The sequence below is a fragment of the Stegostoma tigrinum genome, chromosome 1 (genome assembly GCF_030684315.1).
Source record: "Stegostoma tigrinum isolate sSteTig4 chromosome 1, sSteTig4.hap1, whole genome shotgun sequence".
Lineage (NCBI taxonomy): Eukaryota > Metazoa > Chordata > Chondrichthyes > Orectolobiformes > Stegostomatidae > Stegostoma > Stegostoma tigrinum.
In genome coordinates this window covers 18,107,655-18,129,309 of record NC_081354.1, presented here as the reverse complement: position 1 = coordinate 18,129,309, position 21,655 = coordinate 18,107,655, and the positions used below count along the sequence as shown (strand labels likewise).

Sequence of the window (21,655 nt, the reverse complement as noted above, 5' to 3'; positions counted from 1 at the left end):
CCATTTTGATAGAAACATCTTGGGCATTGCTGGAAAGCTGGTAGGCTATCCATCAGACCTATTTAATCCATTGTACCCTGACAAAAATTCCAGCCCAATGACTGTGCATAAGAGGCCTATCACCAACCAACTAAACTGGGCAGTTATTGGTTTCACAGTGTGTTGCCAACATGCTTTAAAAGACTGTTGCCGAAAATGGTAATCATTGTTTCTAGTTTGTATATCTGTAATGTTTTGAACATTTAGCAGCTTATGCCAATAATCAGGTAAAAATGTGAAATGAGTTTTAATGCTCTGCAGCCTTTTGCATGCCAGTGTTGTTCCTGCTATCAAGTGGATAGACATCAGAACTGGTTACATATGTGCTGGTAGCTACGATATGGGCTGTGTGTGCCTCAGCAACTATACCCAATGTGCTTCTGGTCAGCAGCAAGAGTTATGTGTTGTGATTTTGTAGATAATTGGAAATACCTGTCCACGAGACTTGGCAGCCTTTGATCTGTGTGCAGTACCAACAAGAGGGAAATTAACACACGAGAGCTATGTTAACATAAAAAAAGCCAAGCTGGCTGACACAAAAAAATCTCTGGAGCCGAAGCAGAGTAACCAAACAGGTACAGGAACTCTTGGGAGATATTTGCTATGCAGGCTAAAAGAGGTCTAGATTCCAGAATGCTATATGAACAGTTCAGGCAAAGATCTGTGTATTTTACCAGAAGATGCAAAACCGTGAACCTTGTGAATTCTCCGATTTAAATGGAGATTTTCAGAGTGCTCCAGGAATAGAGAAATTGCCAAACAGAAAATTCAATTTCCTGTGCTGTTACTTCAGAACATGCTATGATTTGGAATCTGCAGAGTCCCCATGCACAACCTGCAGCCACTCTGGAATAACACCTGTCTGACCAAAATATCACCTGTAAATAAAATTGACACAAATCTACTCTTCATGCAAGAGAATTCTAGATGTTCATTATTGATTGAGACTATTATTTTCATATTTTGATCAAACTAGAATACTTGACCTTCTATAATCAATTCTTAATCTCTACATGATATCACAATCAACAATGTGTTGCTGTTATGTCTGCGCTTGTCCAAGAGGTGCTGTGTTACATTTAAACATTAATTTGCAATAGACAGAAGAATAAACTACCTTTAGGAAGTAACCTTAGTACTCATCATATACACTATAGTTATGATTATAAAAGAGCAAATCATTTTCTTTATATTGATTTAAATGCTAGGTGACCATACAATGCTAAGATGAAATACGGTAGAAGAGTTATTAGCATGATCATGGTAGATTTCACTCCAGTGATTTCTTTGCCCTTGAGAACAACATTAAAACATTAATGTTTTCCTTAATAGACAGCTCTCGCTAAATTCTATGATAGAAAAGTCAGTAAAAATCACAACAAAATCCACTTGAAGCTACCAAATCATTCTCCTTCAGTTTAGCTCTATATTAAGATAACTTTCAATTCAATAATGCATCAAAAACTTGGAAAAAGCTTCTATAAAAGCAAATATTTGGAAACACGCAATTAATCCAGCAGCATCTGAAAAGAGAAAAGACCTGCTTGTATTTGAGCTGCATTCGGTTCTCCAGGATGCGGAGAAAGTATGTCTTGCGTAAAACAAATGGAGGTGGGGCAGTGAGCAAATTAGAAGTCACAAGTATGCAACGATAACTCAGTATAGAGCCGGAGCAATGCAGCCGGTCGGGCTGCATCAGAGGAGCAGGAAAGCTGTCTTTTTGGATCGGTACCCTTCTATGCAATGGTATTCCTGTGATGTGTGAACCCCCACTATTGCTCACTGCCTAGCAAAATCTAGTTGACATGTAAATGAACGCAATTAATTAATAACTGGCCCAGAATTCCAATGCCTTCCATTGATTTCTTTCAAAGAAGAACACTGTAAATATTGTTCTTCAGTTTTCCAATTCTACTCTTTCTTGAAGAATCCAGACTTTTCCTGCCGTTGGTTCTGCCAACATCACCATAATGATGTTGGCCATTGGGGAGTGCCCTACATTTTCATTCGATTGATGTTAGCTAATGGATTAGTAATGATAACTACTAAATTGTCATATGTTACCTGATCTTGTCTCTAAATGTTGACATTATATTTCGTAACTGAGAATAAAATCAATGCTGAGTCTTCTGTGTAGCACTGAAGGAATGCTTCATGTTTTCTATTTGCATTTTATTGAATGATTTGTTGAATCAAAGCTCCATATATCCTTTCAGGTAGACATGCAAGATTTCAAGCCACTGTTAGAAGGCTAGTGAGTTCTTCCTTGTATTCTGGCTGTTAATTAACTCTTAACCAATGTCACTAAAACAGATGTATATGGACATTACTGTTTGAGTCCTTCCTGTGATATTAGGCAAGAAGTTTGGCTGCTTTGGAATCAACTTTAGGGACTGAGTGAGCAGCACCAGGAGGGAGACAGAGTGTGAAGACCTTATTTTTGTTGTTTGTAGTTTAAGAATACAGAGAGATTGTGTGAGAAAGAGAAATCTGCCTAGGTGAGTCTTGGGTAAGATTGAGTAATTTGTTCCTGGTCTGCTGTCTGTGGTTGATCAGGCTCGTATGGCAGAAGAACTCGTGCACCCACCATGGAATGTACCTCTGCAATATGTGGGAAATCTCTGGCACTTCCATTTTCCATGGTGACTATGTGTGCAGGAAGTGTGTTCAGCTGCACATCCTGATTTGATTGCATTGAGCATGTGAAGCTATGGATGGGCCTTCCTATAGAAAGTCTGTAGAAAGCATGTTCAGTGATGAGGTTGGTTGGCTCGCCGAGCTGGTTTGTCGTTCTGCAGACGTTTCGTTACCTTGCTTGGTAACATCCTCAGTACAGCCTCTGATGAAGCGTTGGTGTGTTTTCCCGCCTGGTTTTTAAACTCTGGGGTCAGTTGCGATGGATTGCCTTACTTCTGGATTTTCTCCATTGTGGAATGTATATGGGGTCGAATGCATATGGGAGGTGAGGCTTGAAGGTCAAGGGCAGCAAGTCCTGACCAAGGGATATCTTATAAAGAAAAAGAAGGAAGCTTATGTAGGTAGAGCACATTAAAAACAGGGGAGATCCTTCAAAAGTATAGAGTGTAGGAGGTTGCTTAAAAATAGAAATTGAAAGAGGAGCCATGAAGTATCTTGGCAGACCAGATCAAAGAAAAATCCAAAGTTTTTAGAGGTATGTTAAGAATAAGAGGATACCAGGGAATGAGTAGGATCGATTAGAGACCAAAGGAGCAACCTGTGCATGGGGCTAGTGGACATGGGTGAAGTATACAATGAATATTTCTCATTTGTACTAATGGAGTAAGACATTGTAGCTGGGGCTATCCGTTGGGGATGTTCAGCTTCTAGAACACCCTAATAAGAATGAGGTATTAGATATTTTAGCGTGCTTACAGTTGCTTAAAGCTCCGGGGCCTGATGAGATGTCATAGAATCATAGAATCCCTTCAGTCCAACAATTCCATACCGAACCTCAGATCATCCCATCCAGACCCATCCCCCTATAACCTATCTAATCTACATCTCCCTGAGCACTATGGACAATTTAGCATGACCAGTCCACTTAACCTACACTTTTTTGGACTGTGAGAAGAATCTGGAGCACCCAGAGGAAACCCACGCAGACATGGGGAGAATGTGCAAACTCCTCACAGACAGTTGCCCGAGGCTGGAATCAAGCCCAGGTCCTTGGTGCTGTGAGGCATCAGTGCTAACCACTGAGCCACTGGGCTGCCCCGATGTATCCGAGGCTGCTATGGGAGACAAGAGAGGAGACTGCTGGAGCTCTAGCAGAGATATTAGATACCTTGCTGGCTGCAGGTTAAGTGCCAGATGACTGGAGGATAGCTAATGTTGTTCCTTTGTTCAAGAAGAACAGCAGTTAAGGACCAGGTTATTACACACCAGTTAGTCTGGTGTCAGAGGTAGGGAAATTATTGGGGGCGATAAAAAGAGTTCTGAAGGACAGTATTAATCAATACTAGGAAAAACAGGGATTGATTAGGGATAGTCAGCACAGTTTTCTTAGATGGAGATTCTGTCTGGCTAGTTCAGTTGAGTGATTTGAGAAGGTGACTAAATATATTGAGGAGAGGTAGTGCAGTTGATATTGCGTATATGGACTTTGAGAAGGCCCCACATGGAAGGCTGGTCCAAAAGGCAAGAGTCCACAGTATCCAGGGCAAATTGGCAACCAGATCCAAAATTGGCTCACAAGTAGGAGGCAAAAGAAGTGTTGTTTTTGCAATTGGAATCCTGTAACCAGTGGTGTACTACAGAGGTTGCTACTGTGACCCTTACTGTTTGTTATGTACATTAATGGCTTGGATGTGAATGTAGAAGTTTTATTTGGTAGGTTTGCTGGTGACTTGAAAATTGGAAGTGTTATTGATAGTGAAGAGGATGCTCTGAGGCTACAGTCTGATATTGATCAGCTGGTAAATTGTGTTGATCAGTGGCAGATGGAATGTAATCTGGATTAAGTACAATGATGTATTTGGGGTCTAATAAGGGAATAATATACACAATGAGTGGTCAGTTCCTGTGGTGTACTGAGGAGCAAAGTGACCTTGGTGTTCAAATCTCTGACGGTATCAGCACAGGTAGACAGGGTGGTGAAGAAGGCATGTGGAATGCTTGCCTTCATTAATCAGGGTGTAGAATACGGGAGCAAGGAAGTATTGCTACAAAAACATTGGTTTGGCTGCTGATTGAATATCATGTGCAGTTCTGGTGGCCACACTATTGGAAGGACATGATTGCGCTGTACATGGTACAGAGGACATTCAAAGTAAAGTCCACGTTTTGAGGAGAGACTGGATAGTTGGGTTTGTTTTCCTCGGAGCAAAGGAGGTCGAGGGATTATCTGATTGAAGTTTTCACAAGATGTGTAGCTCAGGTTGAGATCCTGGATGTAAATTTGCTCGCTGGGCTGGAAGGTTAGTTTTCAGACTTTTCGTCACCATTCTAGGTAACATCATCAGTGAGCCTCCGATGAAGCGCTGGTGTTATGTTCCACTTTCTATTTATCTATCTATTTAGGTTTCCTTGGGTTGGTGATGTTATTTCCTGTGTTGGTGATGTCATTTCCTGTTCTTTTCTCAGCGGGTGGTAGATGGGCTGCAAATCAACGTGTTTCTTGATGGAGTTCCAGTTGCAATGCCATGCTTCTAGGAATTCTCGTGCGTGTCTCTGGCTTGTCCTAGGATGGATGTGTTGTCCCATTTGTCCCAAACGTGTTTTCACATTTATGAGAGGCGTAGACAGAATAGATCATGTGAATCTCTTCCCCATGGCAGATATGCCCTCTCATTTTTAGACAGAAGTTTAAGATGAGAAGCAGATACTGTAGAGGAGTTCTGAGGGGAGAAAAGTATGTGACAATTATGTGACAGAATCCTATTTTGATATTCTTTGGGATTTGGCATTACTGGTTAAATTGTCATTTATTTCCCTGTGCAAATTACCCGCGAACTGAGTAGCTTGATTGACCATTTCAAAAGGCAGTTAAGAATCGATTACATTGACGTTAATCCGGGCCTGCATGTAGGCTAGACTAATTAAAGATGGCAGATTTCCTCCCTAAAAGACACTGGTGAGCCAGATGAATCTGTAATATTTGTGAGTGCACAATTGACTACGGAAATGTAATCTTCGGAATATGTTGCATGACTCAATAGTTTTTTTTTCAGTCACAATTACTGCTATTCCAGATTTTGAATTTAAATTCCAACACTTGCAGTAGGGGGATTCCAACCCATGTCTCTGCATTACTCATCCCATATCTCCCTATCTGTCTATGTATTCTACAGGTTCAGTTTCATTTTTAATAAGATGGGGACTCAGTTTAGCATCATTTCCTCTGAGAAATGAAAACCTTGCAGTATGGATGTCCATTCAATTCCTTATACTGGCTGTGAGCAGAATGAACAGTATTACAGTCAAATTAGAAGAACATTCTAAATTTATTGTGCTTACATTTTGTCAAATTTGATCAATACTCAGCCTAATTCTGATGTTGGAGGAACGCATAGCTGCATGCTGCATCTGGTTTTCTTTTTTTTTGGTTTATTTACAGAGTTGAAGATTGTGACCCAGAAACACCAGTATCATCCTGTAGCCTCAGCAGCATCTGGCAGCACTTGGAGCCAATCAGTGTTCTTCTCACTTGTGTCATGGACCAAACCAGTTGAATCTCTAATAAAAGAGTCACTTCCCCAGCCAAAGGTCAGTTTAGTAATGTTACACCAATGGGTCAAAATTCGCCATTGTTCATAGAGCAGGGAAAGACTGCATCATTTAAATCGGTTGCATGTCATCCTTTTACTGAGGCTACATCTTTGGCACTTCCCTTGTCTAATGGTTTGCAGGTTGCATCGAAGGCTCTCAGGTCTGGGAACAGCTGGAAAGAAGCTACACACATTCCAGTAGATATGTAGCTGCCTTAAAATAACTTGAAGAAAACCTATCACATTTTAACTTGTCATTTCTGATGGAAAGTCACAAATCTGAAGTGCTCATTTTACCTCTGATTCACATTCTGTTCAGTTTTTCTTTGCAAAGTAGCTTTACTTCTTTTGGGATTCAACAATATTACAAATTGAAAACCTCTTTCCTGCAGAATTTCCAGTCCTAGTTACTGTTCTTATCTTTCCCCCATGGGGTATGAGCATTGCTGGCCAGACTTGCATTTGATGCCCTTGAACTGAGTAGCCTTCTGGGCCACTTCAGAGTTGATTGCTATTGATTTTGGAGTCACATGTAAGCCAGACCTGCAGCTGCAGATGGCAGATTTCCTTCTCTGAATGATGTTAGTGAACCAGATGTAATTTTTTTTGTAATAGTGGCAATGATAGAGAGATTGTGTGGGGATTTCTTTTTTCAGGTATAAGACAGGCTCATACATATCTTGGTGCGGTATTTGAGGGTGTGATTTGGTCTATTGGCTCTGATCCTGTGATTTTCTGACTTGTACTCCCTTTTGTTCTTGCTCGTCAGTGCACAGGATTGAAGAATAAACTTGTACATGACACAATCAAAGGAGCTGAGTGCTAACTAGAGACATGCAGGTTATGTGGGAGCTGGTGTTGATATTGATCATTAGCTAACTTGTTTGTTACCTGTTGCAATAATATCTTGCATCTCATCTTTTCAATAGCGCATAGACATGGAAGGGACTGCCAGCTTTCCACCTTTCAACTTGACTTTTCAGAAATGTGCCGAGGTAAGTTTCCTGTTTAGACTGTGGCATTTTGGTAGCATTTATAAAGGCTGCTGAAGCTAACAGCAATTTTATTTGCAGCCTCTCGTCTTTAAGCACCTTATTGACTGAAATGCTCAGTGGGAGAAGAATTAATTCATCAGTTTTAGGAGACTGCTTAACCTCCAGCTGAACAGTGTCAAGCAAGTTATAGATTGCATCTGTATGGCCTTTCCTAGGCTGTAGAATCTGTTGCAGTATGGGAAGTTATCTGTCAGAGTCAGTATGGGAGTATTTAAACGGTGCTGTGTGACATAAGATGAGAACACCAATACAGATGTTTTTAGGTATACAGGGGATCTTTTAGCTGTCATCACAACTCTGGAAAACTAGAAGCAGTTTGGTTTCTTCTGATTGTAGGAAGTACATGGAAACAGAGTTCTTGCCAACAAAATATGCTGGACCACAAAGTTTGCTGGATGAAGGAGATAGAAGCACTTGTTCTATTAATTGATAAGATCAAGACTAATCTGAATGTGGCTTCAACTTCCTTTAGATCCTTTAGATTCATCCTTTAGATTTTTGTCCCACAAGGAAATTACCTGAGAGTTTTGAAAGAAGTCAATGACTGGCCTCCTGCTGTCTGGCTAAATCAATTCCACAGATCAACAATAAAAAAAACTTTTGTCTTCTCCAACCTAACTGGGATAACCTCATATTTTTAAATAATATTCCCTAGATATGGTCTCTTACGCCAAGGGAAATATCCTATCAGCATCCATCGTTCCAAATTACTTCAGGATTGTTGTGTTTCAACAGGATCTCCTCTCATTTTTCTAAACGTCAACAGATAGGAGGTCAACCTGCTCAACCTTGCCTCGTAAGAAAATCCCTTCATCCCAGCAGTTCCCATTACAGATTTCAATCCAATGTCTCCACATACTTCTCGTGTGATTATAGGCTTGGTTGTGAGGTGTTGTGTAGTCACTGACTTAGAATCAGAGAATCCCTACAGTGTGGAAGCAGGCCATTCAGCCAACTGAGTCCGCGCCATCCCTCCTAGGAGCATCTCATCCACACTCACCCCCTACTCTGTGCCTATAACTCTGCATTTCCCATGGCTAACGCACCTAACCTGCACATCCCTGGACATTTTGGGCAATTTAACACGGCCAGTCCACCAAACCTGCATATCCTTCCACTGTGTGAGGAAACTAGAACACCCGGAGGAAACCCATGCAGGCACAGGGAAAATGTGCAAACTCCACACAGGCATTGCTTGAGGGTGGAATCAGCCCCGGGTCCCTGTTTCTGTGAGGCATCAGTGCTAACCACTGAGCCACTGTGCCATCTTAGTAACCTTCACTGCATAAATGCACATGTGAAGAACAAATCATTTGAGCAATTTTCTGGAACCCTGTCAAAATCTGTAGAATGATAAACACAATAACAGTCAGTGCTTTTGATGACAGAGGACAGCTAAAAGTTTTACTTATTTAAACAAAAATAGCAACATTCAAGAAATGTAATAGAAATGCAAATGTTACAGTTTCAAGATTGATAGAAAGCATGTAACCAAAAATTGTGTATGGAATCTCTTGCGTATCAAACTGAGATTTTATGAGTTAATGTTTGTCAAGAACTTTGGCAAAATTTTTGAGTGAGAGGAAAGTCTCTGATCCTGTAATGAAAATGAGAAAAGTAGGCTGGAGTGATATAAAGGCAAAATACTGCAGTTGCTGGATATCTGAAACGAGTACTGAGAATGTGGAAGAATCTCATCTGGTATGGAGATATCAAAGTGTGGAACTGGATAAACACAGCAGGCCAAGCAGCATCTGCTCCTCTGATACTGCTTGGCCTGCTGTGTTCATCCAGCTCCACGCTTTGTTATCTCGGATTCTCCAGCATCTGCAGTTCCCATTATCTCAGCTGGTATGGATGCATCTTTGGAGACAGAAACAGAGTTAACATTTCAAATCCAACCTGACTCCTGTTCAGAACTGAAAGATGTTGGAATTTTTTGTTATATAGGCTTGACAGAGACAGAGGAGAATTGAGGAGAACAGATGGTGTGGAGGTCCAGTGCAAAGGTCATAGGAGGTGTCAAAGTCAGAAGTCACACGACACCAGGTTATTGTTCAAAAACACTGGAACCTCCACATTAATGGGGGTGAAAGGAGGGGGGGGAATGTAAAATGGGTACAAATTATGTTGTGAAAGGGAGAGAATGGGTCCTCTTTATTAAGATCAAAGTAAACAAGATACAAATGAAGAGGGAGTCTGGTTGTGGAGGATATTAAGAATAAAAATGGGGAACCAGTTTCTGAAATTGTGGAAACCAGTATTGAGACCCTGAGGCAGTAAAGTGCCTAAGAGGTGAAAGCTTGAGATATTCCTTTCACTCACTCTATATGATCTGTGTTGTTATCTCTCCAAAGCTGCCACAGTGCAAGTAGAGATAACAAAGTGTGGAGCTGGATGAACACAGCAGGCCAAGCAGCATCTTAGGAGTACAAAAGCTGACGTTTCAGGCCTAGACCCTTCATCTGATGAAGGGTCTAGGCCCGAAACATCAGCTATTGTACTCCTAAGATGCTGCTTGGCCTGCTGTGTTCATCCAGCTCCACAATTTGTGATGTTGGATTCTTCAGCATCTGCAGTTCCCATTATCTCTGATCACAGTGCAAGTAGAAATGCTTTATGGACACCCAGAGAGACAGAGAGAGAGAGAGAGAGAGAGAGAGACAGAGAGAGAGAGAAAGAAGTGAACAAAATCAAAAAGAAAACTTAGAATCAGTTTTTTTTAGATTAGGTTAGATTCCCAAAGGTGTGGAAACAGGCCCTTCGGCCCAACAAGTCCACACCGCCTGTTGGAGCATCCCACCCAAACCCATCACCCTATAACCCACACACCCCAGAACACTACGGGCAATTTAGCATGGCCAATCCACCCAGCCCGCACATCTTTGGACTGTGGGAGGAAACTGGAGCACCCGGAGGAAACACACGCAGACTCAGGAAGAATGTGCAAACTCCACACAGACAGTTACCCGAGGCTGGAATCGAACCCAGGTCCCTGGTGCTGCGAGGCTGCAGTGCTAACCACTAAGCCACCGTGCTGCCCTCAATGACCTTACATTAACGGTGGGGAAAATTCAAAGATATAATAGGTCGAGGCAAGCGAAAAGGCAGGAGTGGGGAAAAAGAACAAAAGGAAAGTAACCCTGCTTCTCACTCTCGATGTGCTGCCCTACCTGCGAAGAATTTCCTTTCAGATTTTTGATTGTCCTGCTAAATAATCGACAGAATTTTGTTTTTGCATTAACTTTTTTTGTGCTACACTTTGTAAGATCAGCAATTACTGACAAAATTGTTTGGGTAGAAAATTGTAAGCATCAAAGTGTTAATTCACCTTCACAATAGAGCTATTAAATTTAATATTGATGAAAACTAGGGGAGACCATTTGATTCTTTCAGTGAGGGCCTTGCTGTAATTCAGACTACATTCTGTTTATTGGCATTTCATTTTAAAGCATTTCACACCTTACGAATTATACTAGACAGCACCTCCATATTTATCACTGTAGGGGAACGCATTTCATGTGATAGATAATAAGAACTGCAGATGCTGGAGTCAGAGATAACACAGTGTGGAGCTGGAGGAACACAGCAGGCCAGGCAGCATCAGAGGAGCAGGAAAGCTGATGTTTTGGGTCGGGACACTTCTTCAGAAATGGGGGAGGGGAAAGGGAGCTCTGAAATAAATAGAGAAAGGAGGGGTGGGACTAGGGAAGGTAGGTTGGATGGTGATAGGTGAGTGCATGTGGGCAGTGGTGGGGATTAGTCAGTGAGGTGGGACGAGCGGATAAGTGGGAGAGAAGATGGACAGGTTGTGTCGGGCCAAGGAGGCGGGGATTAGAGGGAGGGCTGGTCATGGGATGAGGCTGGTGGTGGGGAGATTTTGAAACTAGTAAAATCCACTCTGAGACCATTGGGCTGTAGGCTCCTGGGGGGGTGGGAGGTGTATGAGGTGTTGCTCCTCCAGTTTCCAGGTGGCGTCGTTGTGACACTGGAGGCGGCCCAGGATGGACATGGCACCCAGGGAATGGGAGGGGGAGTTGAAGTGGTTCACGACTGGAAGGTGTTGTTGTTTGTTGCGAACAAAGCGCAGGTGTTCTACAAAGTGGCCTCCGAGCCGCTGCTTGGTCTCACTGATGTAGAGGAGACCACACCTTCCTTGGATGGAGGTGAGGAGGGAGATGTAGGGGCGGATGGAGGTGAGAGGGGATATGTAGGGGCAGATGAGGTGTAGCGGCTGGTGTAGCACTTCCTGCAGTTGCAGGGAAAGGTGCCAGCGGTGGTGGGGTTTGTGAGGAGAGGGGAGCGGACGAGCGAGCCGCGCAGAGAGCGGCCCCAGTGGAAGGCAGTTAGGGTTGGGGAGGGGTATATATCCTTGGTTGTGGGGTCATATTGCAGGTGGCAGAAGTGGCAGGGAATGATACGTTGATTCCCTACACTTGCCCCCTCACCTCCATCCAAGGAACGTGTGGTCTCCTCTACATCAGAAAAAACCTTTCACATCAGACAGATGTTCACCTGCACATTCACCAATGCGGGGTCTACTGCATCTGTTGTTCCCAATGTGGCCTCCTCTACATCGGTGAGACCAAATGGAGTCTCGGAGACTGCTTTGTAGAGCACTTGCGCTCTGTTTGCGACTAACAACAATACCTTCCAGTCGCGAACCACATCAGCTCCCCCTCCTGCTCCCTGGGTGGCACGTCCATCCTGGGCCTCCTCTCATGTCACCAGGACACCACCTGGAAACTGGAGGAGCAGACCCTCATATTCTGCCTTGGGAGCCTACAGCCCAATGACCTCAAAGTGGACTTTACTACTTTCAAAATCTCCCCACCCCTGGACTCTCCCATGACCAACACACCATCTCATCTCGCCACCTTGACCTGACACAACCTGTCCGTCTTCTCTCCCACCTATCTGCTTCTCCCACCTCACTGACTAACCCCCACCGTTGCCTACTTGCCTCCCCTATCACCATCCCACTTACCTTCCCCAGCCCCACCTCCCTCTATTTATTTCAGAGCTCGCTTCCCCCTCCCCCATTTCTGAAGAAGGATTCCAACCTGAAACATCAGCTTTCCTGATCCTCTGATGCTGCCTGCACAGCTGTGTTCCTCCAGCCCCACACTGTATTTATTTGATGTTCTTAAGAGACGCTGCTGCAGCAGAAGAGGACATAATGTTAACCGTTTAATACTAAAGTGGCAATTATGTTGAGAATTTCTTTCTGCACTTCTGCAGGCTGTGTGCTGTGTTTAAATTCTTTTTTTTCCCGTTTTATTCATTCATGGGAAAAGGGCATCACTGATCAGGCAGAATTTATTGCCCATCCCTAAATGCCCCAGAAGACAGTTCAGAATCAACCACATTGCTGTAGGTCTAGAGTCACATGCAGACCAGACCGGGTAAGGATGGCAATTTCCTTCCCTTAAGGAAGGACATTAGTGAACGAGATGGGTTTTTCCTAACAATAGGCAATGTGTTCATGTTGTCACGATATCCTTATTTCCAGATATTTTATTGAATTCAATTTCCACCATCTGCTGTTGCAGGATTCAAACCCCGGTCCCCAGAATGTTATCTGGGTCTCTGGATTAACAGCCCAGCAATAATGCCACTAGGCCATCACCTCCCCTTCATCCTTCCAGCTCTTTGCAGTCTGAAAGTGATGGTCTTGTAAGTGACAGTGAGAATACATAATACTGATTTCAATCAGCCTCCTCATCTACTTGAAACTGATGGTAACAAACAATGCAAGGCCTGTGGAACCTTGACAACTGTCCCATTCTAGAATTTGCACTAACATTGACAATTAACAACTAACATTAGGTTAGAATCCCACTTCTTCTCCTTTGCTCTTTCTGGCTTTGTTCAGACAGAGAAAACGATATGGAAAAGGATTCTGTATTGGCCTCAGTGTCACAAGACCGAGAGTCCATAGCACTGAAAGCACCGTTTTAGAGTAAAACATTAAAGAAAGAGCCCATGTGGCCTCACATGTAGGTGTATAGGATCCATTTGCACAATTTCTGTGAAGAATAGATGTCACAGCCAATATTTGTTCCTCAATCACCCATCATTTAAACTAGTTATCCAGTCATTATCACCTTACTGTTTGTGAGACATTGCTGTGCACAGTTTTAAATTAGAAATAACTATACTTGGTTTAAGATCTCTTTGGAGGCAAGTTAATTCCGTTGGCTAGACCGTTAGGACATGGCTCACTCCCTACTCTGAGCAAAGTAGAGTTGGGACATACTGCCCTGGAATAAAATCAGAATCGAAAGGACTGTTGTTGCTGTGAATCAGAGACAAAAACAGGAGTTGCTGAGAAAGCTCAGCAGGTCTGGCAGTATCTGTGGAGAGAAATCAGAGTTAACGTTTAGAGTTGATTGATCCTTCCCTGCAGTTCTGAGGAAGGGTCACTCATCCTGAAACACTAACTCTGATTTCTCTCCACAGATACTGCCAGGCCTACTGACCTTTTCCAGCAACTCCTATTTTTGCATTTGTAATAAAATTAGGTGTGTTTTGGCAAACCTTGAATGACAGAGGATCCAAGCTGGAGAAGACTCTCGCAGGAAAGGTGTTGTGAACCTTGTTTTATCAAGAAATTAATTTTACTCATCGTGAAAAGTTTAATTTAAAAATGCCTACATGTCAAATGTAGTTTCTGTTTTTGAGATGGGGGAGTATTGAAAGTAATAGCAACTTTGAAGTTTGGTTTGATGGTTAAGCTCTGCTGTTGTAGAATGTTTTAACCATTAGATGGTGCATTAAACCTGTATATTGAAGATCCAAACATCAAAATTGCACTGAAGAATCCAACCACTGGATGACACTGTGCAGCACATTGTTTATTGAATTGCTTTATTTTTGTGGATGATATAAATACATATAACATAGAATAGCACAGCACAGTACAGGCTCTTTGGCCCATGACGTTGTGCCGACCTATTATCCTACTAAGATCAATCTACTCTGCATACCCTACTTTTTACCATCTTCCATGTGCCTATCCAAGAGTCGCTTAAAAGACTCTAAAGTTTATGATTGCACTAACACTGCCAGTAGCACATTCGATATGCCCACTGCTCTCTGTGTGAAGAACCTACCTCTGACATCTCCCCTCTACCTTCCTCCAATCATCTTAAGATTATGTCCCTCATAATAGTCATTTAAATATGTTGCACTTCTAGGACAATGCGAAATTTAGCACAGGTAAAAAGCATTCAGCTTGTCATATCTGCCTTTACTTCCATCAGCCTTTATTTAAAAGTTGTAGCATTGCATGTATCGACCCGAGCTTCTCTGATGTTGGGTATGGTTTAAATATATGAATCAAATGTTTGTATTAACACAGCACTTTTTCTCAGGTGAGCAGAAGAAATCAATCCCAGATAGTGACCGTGAAATTAATAATAAGCAGCATGGATATGCAATCTACATATAACCTTTCTCAGCTTACTATCCGAGATGCTATCAGTGGCCTAAGCATTCAGAGTAACATGGGAAAAGAAACAGAATTGGGATTCCAGACATATAACAAAGACATTCTTCAAGGTATGGTGCCTCTATGTGTTAACTTATTTATTCAATGTGATAAAGTCAAGCCTCAGGTTTGTTTAAAACAAAATGACCTGGAATATATGGAACACTTTTATGGTTGGGTATTAATGGGTGATGCATTGAAACATAAAGAGGATATCTTGCTTTTTTTTGGACAATATGGTCAAGTCTTCTGCTGTTTTGTAATTTCAAGCAATTTCTGGAATTTGCTGCTTTGTAGTGACTTATTTTGTTCTTTCATGGGACATGGGCATCACAAGCAAGGCCAGCATTTGTTGTCTCTCCCTAATTGCCCTTGAACTAAGTGGCTGTCAGAGGACAGTTAGGAGTCAATCTCATTACCATGGTATGGAATTAGATCTAGACCAGGCTTATTGCTTTCCTTAAAGACAGGAGCAATGCCGTTTGGTTTTTAACAATTGGTGATATTGCTGAGGCTAGCTTTCAGTTCTAGCTCATTCACTGATTTGAATTTGTTGAATTCCACCACCCTCCCATCAAACCCCACCGTCCATTAACCTGTTGGGATTGAAGCCACTTTCTCCAGTGCATCAACCTGGGCACTTTGGTTACAAGTCCCCTGACGTTTCCACTATGCCATTGTCTTCTTCCTCGGGAATCATTTTCACTGTTGAACTGTTTTAAAGATGACAATATTACTTATTTTAGACAGGCCCATGATTGAATGCATGAGTTGCTCAATCCATTTCAGGTTGATGCTTGTCTCTCCTCATGAAATGAGGTTTTGCTTATTGGGGGTGGGGGGGGGTCACAGCCTGGATTTTCTTCTGGCCCTCCAACCAGGTACTGATTAGCTATTTCTATTTCTTTATGTGATGTGAGTGTCATTGGCAGGACCAGCATTTATTCACCATCCTAATTGCTGTTTGGAGAGTAATAACAGCCTCCTTTCTTGAACCACTGCTGCAGTCCAGGTGTTGGAGTGATGTTAGATTTTACAAGCTTTTGGAATAGTTTTTAAATTCAAATGAGCTAAGCCGAGGGTATTTGAGCCAACCAGATTGTTGTTGTCCAGAGAAGGACAGCAAGTTTCCATCCTCAAAGGACATTTCAGCGAATCCCATGATTTCATAGTCATCATTAGCGACACCAGGTTTGGAATCTTGTGTTGCTGCTGGAAGCAGGAAGCAAGAAGCAAGGTAAGTGGAAATGTAATTGCATGAAAGACCTAAAATCAGATTCCAGACACTGAGATGGGAGTTTACAATTAAGTTTGTGTAACTTTAAGGGCAGGTGCTTTCCGATGGCAGGCAACTAGGTGTTCTTTTCCATGTATTTTCATGTCTTGCCTACTCATTGAAATGCTAACTCTCCAAAATTAAGTTCACTTTTCCAATTACGTTCTCTGCAAGTGATCGCAACATCTCTTCTACCCATTTGGAATGTGGAAGCCATGTGCAAGAGATGCTGTACTTGTTGGAGTTGGAATGAGTAGCTGCTGTTCTGTCCTCTTTGGGGAGCATTTGTTTACGCCATGCCGTGATTGAGAATGGGCTGATATAACGTTGGCTGCTTGGGGCAAGGGAGGGAAGCTTGAGTGTTGCAGGCACGGTCACTGACAGGAAAAGGGTGGAAGGGCCAGTGTGAATGGCAGAAGGAGATCATTTGAAGAATCCGAGTACCTCTCCCAACTTGCAGAGAAAGAATGCCTCTCTGGGTGCTCTTTGAATATGATTCCAGGACCTTCAGCCCCCTAAACCAACAACAGGGCCAATGACTTCCTGCCCATCCCTGACGAGAGTACCTATGCCTTAGGCATGCATAAGTAATAAGCTGGCAACTGAATAATTGCACGAGAAAAGTTGACCCACCCACAAATAGAAATAAGCTGACTTCCATATCTATCACCTCTAGGCTGCATATTGGAAGAAATTGCCCTTGATGTTTTTTCCCTGTCCAGACTTAGTTAACAAAATTTCAATTCCCTAGCTTGCCTCTTGGGATTTGGAAATGTGCATTTGATATAATGATTATTTCTAGTCCAATGACGTAACTACTATTCTACCAAGCCCATTGCTATCAGTAGTGGCAAATGTACACGCAGGGATAATAATCTTGGCTGTGATCACATCAGCAATCAGACAGTTTGACAAGATTCACCACTGAGTTAAACAGTTGAAGAGTGGTCAAGGTGTTAGAGACTGAATCCATGAAAAAGTAAGAGAAACGGGGAAAAAGTAACATTTATTGCTGTTTTTCACCAAGTCATGCCTTGATAATAATCAACAAATTATTTAGTTGGAAGTGCAATATTTCACTTTGACTTCTGAATGGATTTGAATTCAACATTTATAACAAATAGACCATTGTGAATGTGCTGGGTTAAAATAAAAGGAATTACTCTGCAAACCTTTCCTGGTCCCTGTGATAAAATGTCCATTTCATCTTTTGTTTATCAGCTGGTGAATACTATGTAATAAACTATACTGCAATATTAAATACTGACGGATCTAAGGATTGGAGGAACATTTCATTACCCGCCTACCTCAACTTTGGCAAGATGTCTCAGGTATTGTATTTGTAGATTAATTTGTTTGCCCCCTGCTTATTAAATAAGAGTCTTGTCTCCATTGGTGGATATTGTTTCCAGGCCAAATGCTTTCCTACATGAAAGAAGAGAAGATCTGAAAGCGAATCGTTTAGAACATTGATGTGGTGATTTGCTGGCAAGTTTTGCAGTAGGCTGTGGTTTATTCCATAATAACTCTGGAACATGAGAATGTGTATTTATAAAATCAGGTTTAATTTGCTTCTTCCTCTGATCTTCTCTGATTTTGTACCAAATATTTTTCCACCTCTAAAACCTTATATCATTGCCTTCCCTAATCATTTTTTAATGATAGTAGCTTAAGATCCTATATTCTTTTGTAATAAGCCCAAAGTTTGAATACTTTTAACCTATTATGGAATCCTCCATTGAATACCTTCTACTCCACTGCATTTTTTGGGATCTTGTTAACATCACAAACTCAAGGTAGCTAACTCATTAGATCCTTTTCACCCTGATAGTTGTCATGACCTTTATTCAAGAACTGTTTTATACCTAAACCTAGATTTGTTCCATGTAGTAACTATCCTCTGAGAAGATAAAGATTGTCTGGCCTCTACTCTGCTAATTTTTTTTATCCCTACTATTGACTTGCTTTCAGAAGTGTTGTTTATGTCTGCTACACCTAATCCTTCATCATTATAAGTATATCAATGATATCTCCTCAAGCTTTATGTTTTTCTCACCAAATAATCTTAAAATGCTCTGAGAAAACCCTAATTGCAAAAACAAGTCAACATTAGTTTATAATTCTTGATAAATTTTGCTTTCTTCTCTAGAGTCTTGATATTTATTAGTAGGTATAGGGACCAAATAACATTGCAAGCAAAGGCAAGCCAAAGTCATATTAATGGAAATATATTACTTGAAAGTTTCTCTTCAATAATTTAGCAACACATCCAAAAAACAAAACCCACCTACTTTTCCTATGGCAGCCTCACCTTTGTGGTGTGCACCTTTAGTGAATGGGAATTAAGCTCCTGTTTTATTACTTTGAATGGGCATTCAGGCATGGTGTAGAGATGCTTTGAGTTGCCTAGCACCATGGAGACAATAATGCACTTCTCCCTGTTCATTGCAAACTGACATTCATGAGGTTAATCAAGTAACTTATTCACAACAAGATGTGACTTAGTCATTTTCTACTTTTTTGTTTGTTCGCTAATTGTTCGCTGATAATACCAGATTGGCAATTACTGTGCAGTAGTTAATTATTGTACTTTACCTGAACTTGGCTGTAACTATTGATATTGAATGTGCCCAAACCATAAAATAACTAAAATCTAAAACTGTCTGTCAGGATGATTATATTCAGATTGAACCCCTGGTGGCAGACTTCATGCTGACTGAGGAAGCAGTTATTGAGGTAAGTTGATTTACAGGATTTGCTTTTTTCAGACTGGATTACCATGAGATTTAATGCTGTTGTTTAAAGTTATGCTTGACTGCATGTTGGTATTGGTATATAGTTTTGGAAAGTGTACATATTGGACAATCTGATTCATATAATCATAGAACATAGAACAGTACAGCACTGTACAGGCCCTTCGGCCCACAATGTTGTGCCAACATATTATCCTACTCTAAGATCAAACTAACCTGCATACCCTTCATTTTACTATCATCCATGTGCCTATCCAAGAGCTGTTTACTTTTCCCTAATGTATCTGACTCTACTACCACTGCTGGCAGTGCATTCCATGCCTGCTACTTCTAGAACCCTTCTGACATCTCTCTCCGCTATATCTTCCTTCAATCACCTTAAAATTATGCCCCCTCCTGATAGCCCTGGGAGAAACTCACGATGAGAATTAAGCACTGAAACAGGTTAGTGTAGCATGATTTTTATATCTGGTGGAAATGTGCAAGCTTTTTTTTTGTTAGTGTAAGATCTGAAAGAAAATTAATTGGGATAGCACCACTTTAGATATAATGTCTGCTGTGATGTGTCTGTTACATTGGTTGGAGTCCATCCCCAAGACAAGTTTTGTAATGGTGCATTAACTGGGGGAGGATGGCGGCTGGGGAACCCATGACCTTGTGTCTCCATGGGAAGAATTATGGAAAGCTTGCCTGTCACATCACCAATTGAGACTTCTGTCTCCACCTTTCTTCACTATTAAAAAAAACATGCAGGACCACATATATGTCTTTAAAGCCACAGTGTCATCACATCGCTGAGACCCATCCCTTGTCCTTGCTGCCAATCCCCTCCATCCTCCCCGTGACCCATCCTCATCCTATCATAGTTTACTCTGGCCTCGGCTGCTTCTGTGATCCTGAACCTTGGGTTGCTTGGCATTATGGGCTGCAGCGACCCCTTCCTCTTGGGACCAAGGTTTCCATCACCGGGGTCCATAATCGCACGACTGTCCAGTTAAGTGCCTGCTTGGCACTGAATTTAGTGGCAGCTTCCAAAATAGGAGGGTCTCACTGCCTATTTAGCCAGTGGGTGGGACCTCCACTGCTTACATTAAATAACATCTATTAAGTTGACAATATGGCTTGGAACTAGGAGTAGGAAGTAGTACTTATTTGTAGTTAAGACATAGCTGGAGCTTACATTGTTTCTTTCCCAAGCTGCAGAAATAAAATTATGAAATGCTTTGTTCTGTATTGCTACCCTAAACAATAAAAACTTATAAGGAATTCAACTTTCATGTAAAATGAAGATTGTTAAATTCTAGGCAGCACTTTTGACATGTAAGATTCAAAATTTGGATTTTGAACATTGAAATCTGAAATGACCCTGCGCCGTGCAGTGGAAGATCAGTCATGTCTTTATTTCATGATCATGTACCTATTACAGATGAGAGCATGCTTCATTTGTCTGGTTTAAGATTTAGAGTCAGAAATACTGACCCATTCATAATGTTAACATTGTAATCTCTCTGAAACTTGAATGCCTTCTGCTTTTTAAAACGTGGTCAACGAGTGTAGAAATATCTGAAGAGTGAAAATTTATGTAGAGGACTTACACATAGAATGGTAAGGTCCTGGGGAGTGTTGCTGAACAAAGAGACCTTGGAGTGGAGGTTCATAGTTCTTGCAAAGTAGCGTCACAGGAAGACACGATAGTGAAGAAGACATTTGTGTGCTTTCCTTGATTGGTCAGGATCAGGAGGTATTGGGTTTGCTATCTAATGATCCTGTGTGAGTTACTGCATTGTCTTCTTTAGATGGTACGCATTGTTGTGAGACTGCATCAGTGATGAAGGGCTGAATGTGGATCGTTGTGGTCAGAGCATTGAGTATAGGAATAGGGAGGTCATGTTGCGGCTGCACAGGACATTGGTTACATGGAAGACTTTGTGCAGTTCTGGTCACCCTGCTACGGGAAGGATGTTGTGAAACTTGAAAGTGTTCAGAAAGGATTTACGAGGATCTTGCCAGGGTTGGAGAGTTTGAGCTACAGGGAGATGCTGAATAGGCTGGGGCTATTTCCCTGAAGCATCGGAAGCCTAGGGGTGACCTTATAGAGGTTTACAAAATCATGAGGGGAATGGATAGCGTAAATAGACAGTGCCTTTTCCCCGGGGTGGGGGAGTCAAAAACTAAAGGGCATAGGTTAAAGGTGAGAGGGGAAAGATTTAACCGGGACCTCAGGGGCAACTTTTTCTTGCAGAGGGTGGTGCGTGTATGGAATGAGCTGCTAGAGGAGGTGGACGAGGCTGGTACAGTTACAACATTTAAAAGGCATCTTAATGAGTATATGAATAGGAAGGGTTTGGAGGGATAGGGGATAAATGCTGGCAAGTGGAAGTAGATTTATCTAGGATATCTGGTTGGCATGAACGAGGTTTACCGAAGGGACTGTTTCCACGCTTTACATCTCTGATTCTATGGCTCTATTTCTGAATGCAAGCTATTATAATTTTTATAAATAACTCTAAGGCAGGGACCTTGCAGATGAGTCAGTGAAACATTCATTGCATATGATGTAAATGTCTTCCCATGAAACATGCTATTGATTAGTGACATGCATTTTGAAAAACAGCCCTAACTTTTGGATGCTGTCTACAATGGAGCCTCAAGATATGTGAAATATTGTGGAACAAGCCTGAAGAGTTTAATGTAAGATAGTTTAGAAAAGACAGAACTACTCTTAAACAGCGTGTAACAGACGGTTGCTGACAAGAAGAGCAGCAGATGAGCAGCATGAGGTTTTAATGTGAAACAAAAAGCAAATGGAATTG

The 21,655-nt window shown here is 41.8% G+C and overlaps 1 protein-coding gene across 2 annotated transcripts in view; it reads left to right on the top strand.

Annotated features, from left to right (window-relative positions):
- LOC125458854 (limbin-like) overlaps window positions 1–21,655 on the top strand; it is a 168,337-nt gene that overhangs the window by 8,321 nt on the left and 138,361 nt on the right. For both annotated transcript variants that reach the window (XM_048544618.2, XM_048544610.2), the window contains exons 3-7: window positions 6,116–6,264; window positions 7,196–7,261; window positions 14,698–14,884; window positions 17,311–17,420; window positions 18,760–18,825. In XM_048544618.2, the coding sequence (XP_048400575.2) occupies window positions 6,116–6,264; window positions 7,196–7,261; window positions 14,698–14,884; window positions 17,311–17,420; window positions 18,760–18,825 (578 nt within the window). The remainder of the gene's footprint in view (window positions 1–6,115; window positions 6,265–7,195; window positions 7,262–14,697; window positions 14,885–17,310; window positions 17,421–18,759; window positions 18,826–21,655) is intronic.